The 15,652-nt window shown below is 38.2% G+C and overlaps 1 protein-coding gene across 3 annotated transcripts in view; it reads right to left on the bottom strand.

The window, feature by feature from the left end:
- Positions 1–14,996, bottom strand: part of accs (1-aminocyclopropane-1-carboxylate synthase homolog (inactive)) — a 16,321-nt gene extending 1,325 nt beyond the window's left edge. The window contains exons 1-16 of one of the 3 annotated variants that reach the window (XM_088416747.1): positions 14,831–14,996; positions 12,442–12,482; positions 11,554–12,234; positions 9,446–10,170; positions 9,296–9,355; positions 7,367–7,437; positions 6,657–6,726; positions 5,537–5,603; positions 5,302–5,399; positions 4,826–4,903; positions 4,599–4,699; positions 1,867–1,956; positions 1,714–1,759; positions 1,425–1,566; positions 374–516; positions 74–227 (exon numbers count right to left, since the gene is read on the bottom strand). In XM_088416747.1, coding sequence (XP_088272873.1) covers positions 74–227; positions 374–516; positions 1,425–1,566; positions 1,714–1,759; positions 1,867–1,956; positions 4,599–4,699; positions 4,826–4,903; positions 5,302–5,399; positions 5,537–5,603; positions 6,657–6,726; positions 7,367–7,437; positions 9,296–9,355; positions 9,446–10,170; positions 11,554–12,193 — 2,485 coding nt within the window. In that variant the 5' untranslated portion in view covers positions 12,194–12,234; positions 12,442–12,482; positions 14,831–14,996. Of the gene's footprint in view, positions 1–73; positions 228–373; positions 517–1,424; positions 1,567–1,713; positions 1,760–1,866; positions 1,957–4,598; positions 4,700–4,825; positions 4,904–5,301; positions 5,400–5,536; positions 5,604–6,656; positions 6,727–7,366; positions 7,438–9,295; positions 9,356–9,445; positions 10,171–11,553; positions 12,235–12,441; positions 12,483–14,820 lie in introns of all 3 variants that reach the window. The other 2 variants (XM_088416748.1, XM_088416746.1) reach the window with 2 other exon arrangements.
- Between the last annotated feature and the right edge of the window lie 656 nt (positions 14,997–15,652).

The raw sequence follows: 15,652 nt of genomic DNA, 5'->3' as shown, positions 1-15,652 counted from the left end.
GACTAGTTAATTTGTGAACACTGACACATACATAAAGGGATGCACTATAACTACTGTGTAGGTAATGACAGACCAAGTTGAAGGTGGTGCTGATGGTCGGCAAATACGATGCGGAACCAGCCAGGTGTAGAGCAGAAGAAGGCTTGCCCGCAGCTTAATAAAACTTGATGTTTGAGGAAGCACCGCCACAAATACAACTCCTCCTCAAATGATGGGGCTCTGAGAAACTAACAAAAGAGACAAGAAAGTGACATCAAACTTGATTTTAATGGCAATGACTTTCCCCTTGCAATTCAATTACCTCTGCACAAATTAGCATTTGATTATCAACCCCAGCATCCACAGTATCACAATGTGACCTTGGTCAAGTTACCTTCCTGAAGTCAGCCCAGACATACAAAGCAGCAGGCTTGTCCAGGTAGTGAATGTCCATTTTTTGCAACTCATCTGTCAGGTAGCTGTGAGCAGCTTTCAATCTGCGTCTGTTCTCAGGTAAAAACTCCTTGCTTATCCACTCTACAAAATGACAGTGTGAAACGTCATTAGCTTCATAGCAGCAACATACATTGTGTTATAAATATTTGTGCAGCATGATTTGAATCGCAAGCTGAGAGACACAAAGATGTTCCTCACAAGTAAGAGAGAAACACAATGGAAAAGCTGAGATTTTTACTTGAACAATGCAAGCAGACAAGTTCACCAAAATTGACCAAAAAGTGCCATCTTAAAAAGTAATATTTTACATTGGGAAAGGCAGTTTTTCTCCATATTAGGGTGAATGTAGAAGATTTAAAAATGCACTGACATCTGATCATCTACAAGACAGCTGAATCGAGACCAGACACCCTTGCCATCTGTCATGTCTCCATTAACGTGCTGTATCGGCAAAAAGCCTGCAACAAATGTATCTGAATGCAAATTCATTTCTTATACTTGGTGCTTCATAAAACAAGTTTGACTCTATTATTTATTTTACATGATGTCAAGATATATATATATTGTAGTGGTGCTCCAATTAATTGTCCACCGATTGTGAATAGCCACTCGTGTGATCACAAAAAAAAAACAATCAAGTGCATCTCAAATTTTGCAGCCCTCAGCCAACATGAGGCCAGTCTTTAGCCCTTTTTTTAAACACTGCACAATACATACCAAACCAGTAATCATAATACAGCTATAGGTTGACAACCTTTTGCATTGAAATTTGCAAAACATTTTGTTTTTGCAAAATGAAGAAGGAAACTTAAAGAATGGTTGTTGTTTTTTTCTTAAACTGATTCATCACTTAATGGAAACTATGATTGGCCATCCATTTTCTGTAGGAAAGGAAAAGTAATGATGTGAAATAAAGAATATTCTTCCAAAGTAGCAAATAACATTTTAATCAAACAACAACATGTTTTCTACAGGGCACTGAACCATACCTCTGTCCTGAAGAAGTTGTGCAACCTGGTGCTGAGTTGTCCCAGAGATACCATGGAAAGACCCCAATTGGGCTAAAGCCTCCACAAGGTCTTGGTTCTCAGTGTATAGAGTGCCTACTCTGTTTCCAGCCATTGCAAAGTCCTGCAAAGGGCAAGATGAAGTCAATAGGCGAAACAGCACTGACAGCAAGTCTTGCAAGAGGAAAAGAAGAGAATTTACAGTTCTGTCAGGAGTCATAAAAAAAAAAAAAAAAAACCTCCACATAATGCGGTGCAGTACGGCACGTACCTTGCTCAGCCCCCACATTATATGTGTCCTCTGTGGGTCGGGCAAACTGAAATAAGGGCAAATCATTAGCAGTTAAAAGGCGATCTTCAGCCATAATTATCATGATAAAGGGTGTACATGAGTAATAATAAAGAGGATAGGTTAACGCCATACCTTTCCAGACTGAGGACACTGTGAAATGTTACTGATTCATCAAAAACGGTCAGCATATACACTTCGTCTATGATGGCATGGAGCTCATTTCTAAAGGAGACAGATACTTCAAATGTAATGCAACATACCATATACTGTATCAAGGGTCTGCAACCCGCGGCTCCGGAGCCACATGTGGATCTTTCCTCCTTCTGTTGCGGCTCACCGTGGTTTGGGAAAATAAATAATGCTTGGTTCAGATCGACTACGTGGATGGCTTAACAAGCGACGCATTTGAATTGCAGTCAGTGAAGTTGTGTGATTGGGTGATAGGGCGACATATATAGTGGTTACAAAACCATATTTATGGTGCATGTTACCGCTTCATTCAAAGTTGAATGGGTTAGCCATGGGTCCGAAGATTGTTAGTGATGTTAAAGAAGGAAGTAAAATGATGATTTATATGGAAACAAAGCTGGAGATAATCAAGAAATACGAAGCTAGCCTAGCCTAGGCTACCCTTACGAGGGAAAATGGGCACAACAAGCACCCCTCAGAGGTAAATAAATCCTCTCTATATTTTTTATTTATGTTTTCTGATCGTATACATGTATATTATATATATATGTAGCATCAACTATAATATTTTGATACCAATTTTTAATATGTATGTACAATTTTGATGCTTTCACCTGGGGTTCTAAAGGCATTAGCTATTCAACATAGGTTTGGCTTGCCCACCATAGAGTGAATTCGCCTTACGAGCCCAACCGCGGAACGGATTCATCTCATAACCCGGGGGCATACTGTATTTCAAAATACAACTCCTCTAGCTGCTAACACCCAACTGATTTTGTCCACTTCCACCCTCCCAACTAACCCTATCATCGTAATTATCGTAATATTTATGTTATCTTATCGATAGAAACCAGGTCAAAAATTGAATGTTAAAGGTTGCTGACCCCTGCCATATATAGTGCTAAAATTGACAATTGTTTTACAACAAAGACAATAAATAACAATACACAATAATACATTAAATATGTTCTTATAAAAGCACTGTGATTTAAGTTCACAGCAGCTGGGTAACAGAAGGACTACAGGGGCTATTGTGCTGGGAAGACCATTTACAAAAGAACAATTTAGGGCCTTCCTTACATTTCTGTAATTGACAATATGCTGGCTCTTAAGAAGGCTTTTAAAACATCATAAAGAACCCTTCTCACTTCTTGTTACAAAGAGGCTCTTGACCATAAAATGTCAAAGTCGAGCAGTATGCAGTGTTTTAGCAAGCTGTAGGGCTGCGGTTCAGGCGGATTACATGTAATGCCGTTTTAGGTTGTATGATCTTCCCTTCTTCCATCCAGGCCCTGGGTGAGATGTAGGCTATTTCAACTGATATTGGATGAGAAGCTGGACATAGCCTGGACTAGTCACTAGCCAAACGCACAGCATATGTAAACAAAGGAGTCACACTCATATTAACAACTTGGGAGAATTTAGAGTCTTCGGTTAAATCAGAATTTTGTTTTTTGAACGTGTGAGCAAGAGGTGCCTGAAGAAAACCCCCGCAAGCAGAGGAAGAAGATGCAAATCATAAATAAGAGGGCCAACTCCTGGATTCAAACACTCAAATTCAGACCAGTAAGGAAGATGTCAAATAGATATATTTAAAAAAAAAAGAAAAAGAAAACTGCATACACTTGCTCAAATGCCGGGATGTTATGTCAATTAAAAAGGAGGCCAAGGTAAATTCAGATGTTCTACTACTTTGAGCAAACAAAAAGCAAATTTGTTGCTGCAAATCGTCCATAATTATCTTCATCTTATCTAAGGCCCTAAAGTTCCTGAACCGAAAAACAGCCTCAAAGCATGATGCTGTTGTTATACTTCCATTTATCTTGAGTTTGAATAATCGATTGGATGATACTAAACATAGCCAAATCCCAATTAAGAGTGTGTACACACTTGTGCAACCACATTACCATAATTGTTTGTTTTAACCTTCTTAAAAAGATTAAAACAAAATGTAATGAGCTGTGCACATTCTACACACAAATTGTTGGCACTCATCTATTAATGAAAGCAAAAGCCACAGGGTTTGCAAAAAAAAAAAAAAAAAGTAATCCTACAATATTGATAGGAGATAAACATTTCATGAAAATTAGCCAATTAAAACCAGACATTGCTTTGGAACTAACTCCAAATGACCATCCGAGGAAGGAGCTGAAACTTGCATGTGGATATGGCACGCTTCGAATCTGAGACAATTGGAGCAGTTTGTTCATAAAGAGTGGGCCAAAACACCTGGTGAGAGGTGAAGAAGCCACATTGAAAGTTTCAAAGATCATTTGACTGTGGTAATTGGCTGAAAATCTCGTTTTAAAAAACTATGATGTTAAGGGTACCATTGTTTTTGTCCTGGTCTGTTTCATGAGCTTTTTATTTATTATTTATTCTTAAGAATTTGGTTGAACCACACTTCAAAAGCAATGTCTGATTTTCATTGCCAATTTTTCCCCCAATCTACCCCTCCCCTCTCCCAATAAAATTCAAGTTCTTTCTTTGAACTCTATGGGGTTTTTTTTCTTTCATTAACAGTTTGGTGTTTTAAAAGTTGAGCATTTTGAAATGATTATTTTGTTTTTATTTAACAATAAACCTCACATTCCTGCAGGATTTTCACTGCATGTTATGGTGTGTTTTATATGATGCTTTACCATAGCACGAGGTAACCGAAGGGTAAAACACACCTTTTGGCAAACTCCAAGAAGGAAAGCATCTGCTTTGGGGTGTAGAGCTCAGCAAGAGGATTGTGGGGGTTCATCAGGATAATACCACGAATGTTTGTGCCCTATTTGAAAAGCAACCAAGCAGTTAATAAAACAGAATATGTTTTTATTCTTTTCCAGAATTCGATGTAGCTGAGTTACCATTTGATCAAAATCGTGACTGGTGAAGAAATGGATGTATGGATTACCTCTAGCTTAGCCCTTTGTATTCCTTCCTCCAGTTTGTTCACAGTGAGGTGAAAAAGTTGACCATCATTGTTTTTCTCCTATAAATATTATTGAAAAAAGAAGACAGGTGTCAATGCCAACTGAAAGTCAGCTGACTGCTGTACAACAATAACCGGTGCGCTTTAAGCTAAAGTACCACACTAAAGAGTGCTGCTCATTGGATACAGTATAATCAAGGCAGGAGAAGGGACCCCTATTTTTTGTGGGAATTTAGACAGAGAGCAATTATAAATAAGGAATATTGGTAAATAATCTGCACGCCCTTATACTTGCAAAGAAAAAAAAAATCAGAGGAAAAAAAAAAAAACGAATAAGCAAGAGATCTCATTAGAAAAAGAACAAAATGGTGGCCCAATTGGTGAATGCCGTATACTGTGAATATTCAAGGGTCCAATGTATATGAAGCAATTAATAAATACAAGGTGTGAATTTCTACCTCACAGTCAAGAGGGACATGAAACAACTTGACATCACTGTACAACTGCAGGTCCTCTGTTATAACACCATAGAATGGGCTAGGAATGAGAATGGCATCTATAAGACACACACAAAAAAGCCATTATGTTTTGATAGGCAATCAACATGGAAAAGCCATTTCACTTTCATTCATACACTTTATCAATTCGACACAAAAACAAGTTCTTATTCAGCATGTACATTCAGGGACCTACCGTTTGGGTCACATATGACTGCAGCAATGCATGAAAAAAGTGCACTACATCCATTCATCACCACGACCTGAATAAGCACACAAATTAAATATGTTATTTCACATCCGAAAATAACTTTGTTAGAGCAGTGAGAGGCTTGATGATGCGTAAACTTCTAAATTTAAATTGGGTGGCAGTTTGGCCAGTCAAGTAATTTAAATTAACTGAATTGACAACTATGAGTGTGGCCTTGCTGTTTTTTTTTTCCTTCTAAATTTTAATTATTTGGAGGATTGCCTAAACTCTGCGAAGTCAGTAGAAGGTGATTTCTCATTAAAATTATACCCAATAACAAAATGTCTCATTAATTTTTTGTCACATTGTCGAGTTTCAATTTTCATCAATACAGCAAATACTGCTCATTTACTCAAATCAGGGCCAGCCCTCCCATTAGGTCAGATAGGCAGATGCTCAGGGCATGCCAAAACACAGGAGAGGAGAATATGAAAACTCCATGCAGGAAGGCAAACTTGGGCCAGAAGCACTGTGAGCCAGATGTGCAAACCCCTCGGTGAAAATTCACCGTATATAGAGGCCATTCATGAAGGTGCGCCTTATAGTAATATTCAAATTCATCATATTTCTTCAGTAAATTCATAAGGAAATAAGTGTTAAAATTTATCATTTGAAATTTATACAAACAATCAAATAACTGGGGAGGAACAAGGTAAAATCATTTGAAAAATCAATGTTCTGCCCAAGCAGAGCAGTGGCTGACACGTTGTACTTTATCCGTGCTGAATTAACTCTTGAGCGTCTGGGTCAGTTGCTGCATCGAAAACGTGCAGGATATTAAACCTGCGCTCTATAAATGTCACGTGACCGCTGAACAATGTTATTGCTTGTATAAAATGGCAAATAAATACAATGACTATGACACTGCATAATTTGTCACAGCATGTCAAAAGCATTCCTCTGCAACCATGGCAATATACTGTAGTATGAGGGCTGTTTTGCAGGTAGAGGTGAGGTTGCTGTCTATTGGGTATTTATTAAAAGTCACTGCACGGTGTGCTGCAATCTGTGGTAAAATCTAGCATTTAACCGGTGACAATTAGATTTTAATGCAAATTCCACTTACATTGTCAGCTTTCAGTAGCTTTGGAGAACGACAGTAGTGAGTCAGAAATTCAGCAACCACTTCTCTCAGGCTGAAAGAACAAGATTAAAAGAAAGTTATTTGGAAATCTTCCATTCAAAAAAAGGTCAATCACTTACAGACTAATGTCAGAACGAATGTCATGCAGAAATGCATCTCAATAAAAGGAGTCAACCTGTTTATTATTTTTGACTATGAATTGAAAATGTGTAATGCAACTAAGATGATCAAAAAAAATAAACAGTAATAAAAGGCAATGTAGTTACAGTAGTTAAAAATATTAGTCGACATATAAACTCCTGTGGGTATGTTTATGTATCTACTTGTATAAAATGTATACATAATAATTATACATATGTGCATCGTGTGTTCACTAAATTACATGGCTGTTTATATGTGTTTGTAAATTCACATTATGTGTATGTAAAGTACAATTGTGATCGATTGATGGTTAAATGATTGTAAAACAGGTCTATCTTATAGGATTTGACCTCAGTCTGCACCTTTTGGTCTTTAATTTGCAAGTGTATGTAATCTTTAGGGTTTTTTTGGGGTGCCGGTTTGATTTGACAAAATTCTTTCTGCATAAACATATGTTGCGACCAGCAGCTAATAGTTGTGTGACTTTTTTTTAATGCTCAATTTTTCCTGCTCTGGCTTATAGGCCACTGCTGATGCCAGCTCCTACTTACAATGCACGTCCTCTCCAGTCCCCATACTGCAACAATGCTGGGTCAACATGTAGCATGTCAGATTGGGTCAGCTGCAGTCAAAAAGAAAGAAATTGTATCGTACTTGAAGGAAATTCATATTTTTCAAATTCAATATATCAATAAAATAGTGTGTACATGGAACTGTATTATTCTAATAAAGATTGAGACGATGTAATGTCAGTATAAAGCAGATATGGTCCTGGCCCAGGGGAAGTGGGGACAAGTCAGCACCTCCAAAAGGAACAGATGGCATCCCCCGACCAACTTTACACCAGGAACAAAAGGCTAGGTGTGGCCTTCAAGAGAAGATATCAGTCAGGGTTTTATGGTGCTCAGACTTCCTCCCGCTTCAAAGAATGGCCGACAGAACAAAGACTTTTGAAGACACCATCCCCACGCAAACAGACCCCCACGCACGCACACACGCACACACCGACAGACACGCACGCACGTGCACACACACACACGCACACACCGACAGACACGCACGCACATGCACGCACACGCACACACCGACCGACAGGCACACTGCAATCCACAGTGGGACTAGATGACCCGGAAGGGTATAAGAACTGAATGTTGAATGTGAAACGTTGCCATTTTCTGCTCCGACCCGCGGCAGGACTGGCCCGAGGCCTCGTGTACTTTCCCACTCTGTCTGGATTAAATCAATTGTTTCACTATGTTGTGGTATGGGCGATCTTTCAACAAAAACGAACACGCTAGGAACTAGTTTAAGGCAAGAGGCTTTTTTCTAGATTCCTTCATACTGCATTGTATTTTGTCGTATGACAATTATGTTCATTGAAGTACAAATAGAATATACCGTATTTTTACGAGTACAAGTCAACCTCGCTCATAATTGCCCACCCCCCATTTTATTAATTCAATTGGGTGAATTTTACCAAAACGTGATTATGTCGACCCCTGATTTTGGTGGTTACATTCAGTAGATCATGGCTGTCCAATTACAACACATGGTGTGTGTTATAAAAATTGCGGAACATATAGCGAACAACATACTGCTGCGGTTATGGAGGGGTGAGGGAGGGCGGAAACAAGAGGCAAAGTACGCATGCGTGTAGGCGCAAATGTTGAAACTAACGTTGAAACAATAAAATGATTTGAAGTTTCAATGGCTTTTTTTTTTTTGACACGGCCAAATATTAATTTGTCAAAAAACCCTAAAAGTCATCTTGACTATCTGACACGCCAAATAGCTCCTGCTATTCTCCTAGTCAATTGTTCAAACATCCTGGTTGCTCTTCCACAGGTAGTCATCTTCGAACTCATTCAATTTGTTTGAAAAGGTCTTCTGAGATGATTAGCTGATCATCTTACTTTGGATGTTCTTGAGCCAAGTGACAACTGTTGTGAGATCAGAGCATGGAAGGTTGTCCTTCGCTGTTTCTCCCCCCGAGAGCACTAAGGGCTGAAGGAGACAAGTCAAGCTGTCTTTTCCTTTTCATAATTTGGCAAAGTCCGCCAAAAAATGATCCACGCAGCCTCGTTGTTGACAACAAAGAGGATATTACGCGGCGATTGACAAAAGTGCATTTTTGCGAAACGCTCTATAACGGATGTTTACTGCATCGAATCAGAGGTATAGAAAATAATTTCAAACCTTGTAAATGACATATTACTCAGTTCACATTTGAATTATTGTTATTAGTGTTATATTAACAAAGATAAGTGGAAAAAATTGGTCTGTTTTGAGTTATGCGGTTATACAGTAAGTCGAAGGACCAGCCCAGCAAGGCCAGCGAAAGCACCAAAATGGACATTAAGGGCAAAGTGGTTCTATGACACTGGATTCTTTTCGCTTAAGGTCACATACAAGTTCTTTTTCGACTTGTACTCAGAGAAATACGGTAATTATCGGGTAGAAAAACCCTCAGCACATATTACCCTTTTATGAAGAAGATCATAGCAGAGCTTGTTCTCACTTGTGCCCATATTGATGACACCCTAACAAAAAGAAGCACAAAGAGAGAGCCATCATCACTTTTGCGTTTATCTGATAACTGTTAAGCACAGTCGGAAAAAAAAATGACTCACATTAGGATTGTCTTTGTCATATCTGTTTGCTTCATAGAAAGCGAAGCCTTCTTGTAGGATACCTTGATGCTGTCGAATATTGTTACCACGATTGGACAGGTACATGCTGGCCTCAGGAGACTTCGCACCTCTCACAGGTGCCAATGCACTTTCAGATGTGGTATACGTCTTGAGTGATGGGTGCGAATCTGACTTTACAGTCCCCTTAGTGGAAACAGAGGGAGCCTGTGTAGTTGGTGGAGATGAAGATAGCGCAGAGGGGGCAGTTGATGTCGCCAGTAAAGCTGACTGATGATCTTGCAGGGAGACGAGAGTGTTAGCGGTTGCTGTTTCTGTGGTCACAGCACCCTGTCTGACTGCACTTAACGCCCCAGTAAGCATGGTGAACAGGTGCAACTCATGCCGCCGCTCCTGTTCCACTCGCCGCTCTTCCTGCTGCAGTCTGCGCTCTTCAGCGTGCAACTCCTTCTCCAGTCGAGCCTTCTCCCAGGAGAGGAGGCGATCTTCAGCACACTGCTGCCACGTGAGGAAGTTGGCAAGAGCTTTGTCAAGGGGCCCCTGCTTGCAACACTTTGCACTTCTGTGGCCACAAACGATTTTGCCTGCCTTGCGACGTCTCCTCTGTCTTAACGCAGCCGGGGGTGGGGGGCCTTCCCTAGATTTGTCAGGTGGTACAGGAACATCTAACTGGGAAGCAGATGCAGCAATGTTCAGGTCAGTTGAACCTGTCGATATGAGAAAAGCATGTGATGAGAGGATTGCTGAGTGGGACGCTCCAATTCGAAATACCACATAAAATGATGAACTGACTGAAATGCCCTCATCCATTGCTTTTCTATAAATGTGGTACAGTAAGAGTCAAAAGTTTGGAAACACCTTCAAATCCACAAGCAGTCGCACACATTAGGCGGTGTAGAAATTCGCGTGATTAACTTGATTTTTGACATCACAAAGCTGAGTGAGAAAATACCATCATGAGCGAAGCTGTTATCTGGTCAAAACTGCCTACTTTTTAAAATTCTAAAACATTCTGTTTTGACAAACATTTTTTTGTTTACCAAGTATGTCGATGACTTAAGTGGAAAACTGGTAAGTACTACACAGCGCTGAGGTTGCAGGTTCAGCTCCAGCCTGACTGTATGGAGTTTACATGGACTTCTCATGCCTGCGTGGGGACTCAAGTTTACCCTATACATTTCCAAAAACAAACACGGTAGGTAAATTGGACACTCTAACTGGTCCTTAGATGTGTTTGTGGTGTGACTCATTTGTCTTTGTATGCCCTGTGATTGACTCAATTTCAGGGTGTGCCTTGCCTAACTGCCTGAAGACAGCTGAGATAGGTTCCAGCATGCCCACGACCTTAGTGTGCATAAGTGATGGGTGGATGGACTTTTTCTCTAGTGCTACAAAGCAACAAAATAATTGAAAATTCTAACTATTGGCTATTGTGTTTTATAACGTACACAAAATCATACCACAACCAGAAACAGCTCAATCAAACAAAGCCAGTTGGGGAACATTCTTGTAGATGTCACCAGAAGCTAGCATGGAGCTATCAACATGTAACATTGATGTCTGCAGAATAGATTTCTTTAAATTCTTGAAAAACGAAGACCTGTGCGAAGTCCAAATATCGCATTTTGTGTGACGGCTCTTAATAACTATCGATCCATCCATCTAGTTTCTACAGCCATTTATCCTCACTAGGGTCACACGCTTGCTGGTACCTATCCCAGCTCTCTTCGGGCAGTAGGGGACACACTGAACTGGTTGTCAGCCATTTGTATTGTTTCAGTATACACTTCCTGTGTTTAAATCACTGCTTTACTGGCCATAAGAAAAGTGTCATGTTGGCATAGTTTTTTGTAAGAAAGAAAAAAAAAAGACAGGTGTACTTTTTTGTCTTTAATACACTGCTGAGGTATTAAATCTGGACTCAGACTTGGGTGAATCTCAAGTTCAATTAGAGCCCTCTAATTGTTTAAACTAAAATGCTGCATTATCTTCATACAGGACATACATGTACGTATATATCACATATTTTGACAAGTAGTAAAAATGGGGTAATACAGTGTGTATTGTAGAAATAAAGTAATTTGAAAAACCTGAAGGAGAAATTCCCGAATGAGCAGAATTGTCTCCTTGACCGAGTGCGTCCTGTGTTCCCAGTAAAGGTTGTCCATCCGTTTCCTGTTCATATCCTGATCTGTCACACAAATCTGGGTGTGCGACATGTGTGTTCAACAGAATTTCCTCAACATCTTCACATTTTATATCCAGTGCATCCTCAGTTTTAGGGGGCTGACCAAACAAGAATCCCCCTGAAGAAGCTGGACCAAAAGAACTTACTGAAGAATTTCTGGGCAAAAAGGAGTCACTTTCACTTGGGCTTTGTAACATTTGTGAAGGAACATGTACGCCACCAGAGGAGATTGTGACAGGAGGTCGGTTAGCCAACACCTGATCCATCACCTCAAAAAATTTCCAAGTTTTCAGTCTGTAGTTGTCCTTAATGCGACGATACTCCAGCTTCATCTTTTTAATCTTCTCCCTGCACTGGTCGCCTGTGCGGTAAATGCTCTTTTCACGCAAAAGGAGAGCTATGCGGTCAAATACACGCTGGTTGCGCAAAGAGCTTTCTAGTTCTGTTTGGACAGAGTCATCGGACCAAAGTTGGAGCAGCTCCACAATCTCTTGGTCGGTCCAGTTGCTGCCCCGCTCTTGCCTCCGGCAACGAGGATCCATCTTTCCTCTGGCTGGCGGTTACATGATGTTAATCTGAAACACTGTGAAGAATCAAAAGGCTAAACATTATCATCACAACTTGAGACACGCAGATGACATATGGCCTTTTTTTTTACATCACTAATTAAGTCAGGGTTAATACATTTTCTTAAATAGCGTTTTGTTCTATTAGAAATTACTAATCCAAAACACTTCATTCAATTTCCAAGAGAGGAAAATTAACACATGTTCCTGGCATTTACATTTACCTCAGCTAGTGTTGTTTGTCTGCATTTTGCTTGCTTCCTTCCTAGCGCAGGTGGCAAGGCAGGAGAAGAGAAGCTCAGTATCATCAATGAGATCCTGGTTTTCAACCAACCGCACATTATTCAATAATGATGTGATGCCAAGAATGCTTCGGTTATGGTTTTAAACAAGAAGACGTGATTCTGGCGTTGCTCTCTGCAGGGGTGGATTGAAGTCTTGATTGATTTTACTCTATGTGGTTATGGGAAGAAAAGTCTTGACAACCGGTTTGAAAGAAGAAGCTAACAACTTCTGCAATCTTTTGTACTTCTCTATGAATTTTAATCTACTTTACTGAGGGCAGGGCTTTGTGGCCCCAAAATTAAATCTCGGTTTTCTCTACACATTCTAGATCATTACAATTTTAATTTTCCTCCCTAAATGATCCCAACAAACATTTATTGAAAGTCTTTTTTTCAAATTCTGCGGAAAATATATAGACAAAAATAAAACATTTAAAATATGATTTAATATGTGCTTATAATGAATTTGCTAGCAAAATTATTTTATTTGTATAATTTAAAAATATTAGAAAATAATACAATCAATATAAATATTTAAATTTAATTATTTAAATATAAGTGAAAATAATATTACAGTACCTTTCAAAATACTATGTTCTACTTGTGGTCAACTGAAAAAGACAACACCTGTGCACAAGGCTAAGGTAATGATCAATTATGGCTCACCTATTGATCATGAGACATTCACAAGCTGAGCCTTGATTTATTATTACCTAGCTTTCATCACGTGATGTTGTTTTCAGTCAACAGCAAGTGGGAAAATGTGTTATTAAAGGTATTCGTTGTTTATTAAATATAATTGAGTACTTATAGACCAAATATTAATGTCTTACTGCCAAATGCCACAGTAAAGTAACATACATTTTATATATATACATACATTTTATATATATATATATATATATATATGTATATAAGATACATCAGCAAAAATTGAGCAGAAAAAAACAAACAAACAAAAAAGTCACTGATTAAAAACGTACAGGACTATTAGCCACAGTTATGTATACAGAAAGATATGGATTTTTTAACAGCCTGCTTACAAAAACATACAACCTTCAACAGTCTGAACATGCATGTATGTTTAGCACAAACATACTGTATATTCAACAGAACACTGACAGAATACTGCAAATTAAAATAGCAGTTCAAACTCAAAATCATTGAGGTTCCCTTTCTTTGATTTATTGATTGATCACATTTATTCAACTTATTTATTTTATTCAATGTATACATAATTTAAATATTTTAATTAATATTTTTTTAAACTCTTTTAAGTACTATTGTTGATTTACATCTTTTAAGTTCGGTTTCATAGTTGTTCCATAAATTGCAAAGAAATCCAAGGACAAAATCTGATCATAAATTCAACTAAAATGCAAGACTAGCAAAGCTACTAAACCTACAATCTAAGGTCCGAAGTCAAACTGTATTTTGACCTGGTAAGATGTTATTTATTGAAATAGCTTTTTGCAGTTCTTTACAGCCTAGACAGTGTTTTGAAAAGTGTTTTGCAGTGCAGTATGCATATTTTTACGTTTATATTTTTGATTATAAACCCTGTTATTATTGCAGGGTTTCTTAAAAATAATAATTAAAAAAAAAACACGTTCAAAGTTATTTCCAAACGACTTGAATATTATGGTGAAATTACTTTGGATAAACTTGATAAGTTTCCACCGGGGGTGGAAAATGTGATTTCCATTGAAATTTGGGATGCGGCGTATTGGTGACGTAAACAGAATAATAACGTCATCGTCAGAATAATCAAGTTTTTCGTGAGATCAAGTAGTAATACACGCGGATATAAGACTCGAAAAGCATTTCCCGAATTTATAGTTGATAAAACCCACTTCAAAAAGTTGGCAGAAGAGGTTTTCTTTTTGTTTTTGTAACCTCGCCTGATCTAGTACGTACTGCGTTTTGGGGGGCTTTTCGAGCATGATGGATAAATTCCTCTGTACAATAAATAATCCCGACACATAACCTTGTTGAATTTGAGATTGCACGGAGCCGGCTGGTCAATTATTACAGTTACAAGGCTCATTTTTGGTCGCGTATCGATACATGCACGTACGCTTGCACTAACAGGCACACCCACACACCATTGTGTTTATGTATCCTAAATAATATCCATGCAAAATGTCCATGACGTTTCATAGAAATTCGACTTTTCAGTAACTTTACAAGGACATACAATTTCATTCACTTCCAAATGCGTTTTCGCTTTCCAGATTTTTGAATCTCTTAAAAAAAAAAAAAAAACAAAAAAAAAAAACGACAGCAAAAAAGTGTTACAGAATACTGTAACCCACTGACTTTCTCTCACCTTAGATCAAAAGTGCACGTCCCTGTGGTACATGCCCCTCTCCTTTTCCAGAAACGTTACATCTACATTTTTTTAGAAGTCGTTACGTTGGAAGGCATGGACACCTGGACCGCTATGGAACAATTGTTGACAGTTTGAAAATATAGAACGGGGAATCCACACACCAAAAAAAAAAACTACATCCGGGTCAACGGCACATGCGGTCTACCTTATTCCGGGATAACTGTCCCGGATAGATGAGAACATCATTTGAAATGCATTCGAGTCAAAGGGCAAGACAGGTCCTGTGTTGTTATAGCGTCCTCTACTGCAGTGACTGACTTACTTCAACTGCAACCCTAATATAAATCCACAAGATGCCGCTATTACACAGCAGTAGAACGAGGAGACATTTAAAAAAAAAAAAGAAAGAGTGCCGTACAGTACACTACGACGTATATTTCTTACAGAAAATGTAGAATATATATATATATATATATATATATATATATATATATATATATATATATATATATATATATATATATATATATATATATATATATATATATATATATACAGATATAGATAGATAGATAGATAGATAGATAGATAGATAGATAGATAGATAGATAGATAGATAGATAGATAGATAGATAGATAGATAGATAGATAGATAGATAGATAGATAGATAGATAGATAGATATACACACCCTATTTTTTTTTTCTGTTACTAATTGCAGTTCAAGTTGTGCAAGCCCAATGAATAGTTTGAAATGGTACAAAGGTACTAGACAGCCAGATGTTAAAAATAAATAAATAAACCATAATAATAAAGACGT

Source organism: Hippichthys cyanospilos, chromosome 6, assembly GCF_059441005.1.
Source record: "Hippichthys cyanospilos isolate Australia breed blue-spotted pipefish chromosome 6, RoL_Hcya_1.0, whole genome shotgun sequence".
In the NCBI taxonomy this organism is placed as follows: Eukaryota; Metazoa; Chordata; class Actinopteri; order Syngnathiformes; family Syngnathidae; genus Hippichthys; species Hippichthys cyanospilos.
This window is presented reverse-complemented; position numbering and strand designations above follow the sequence as displayed.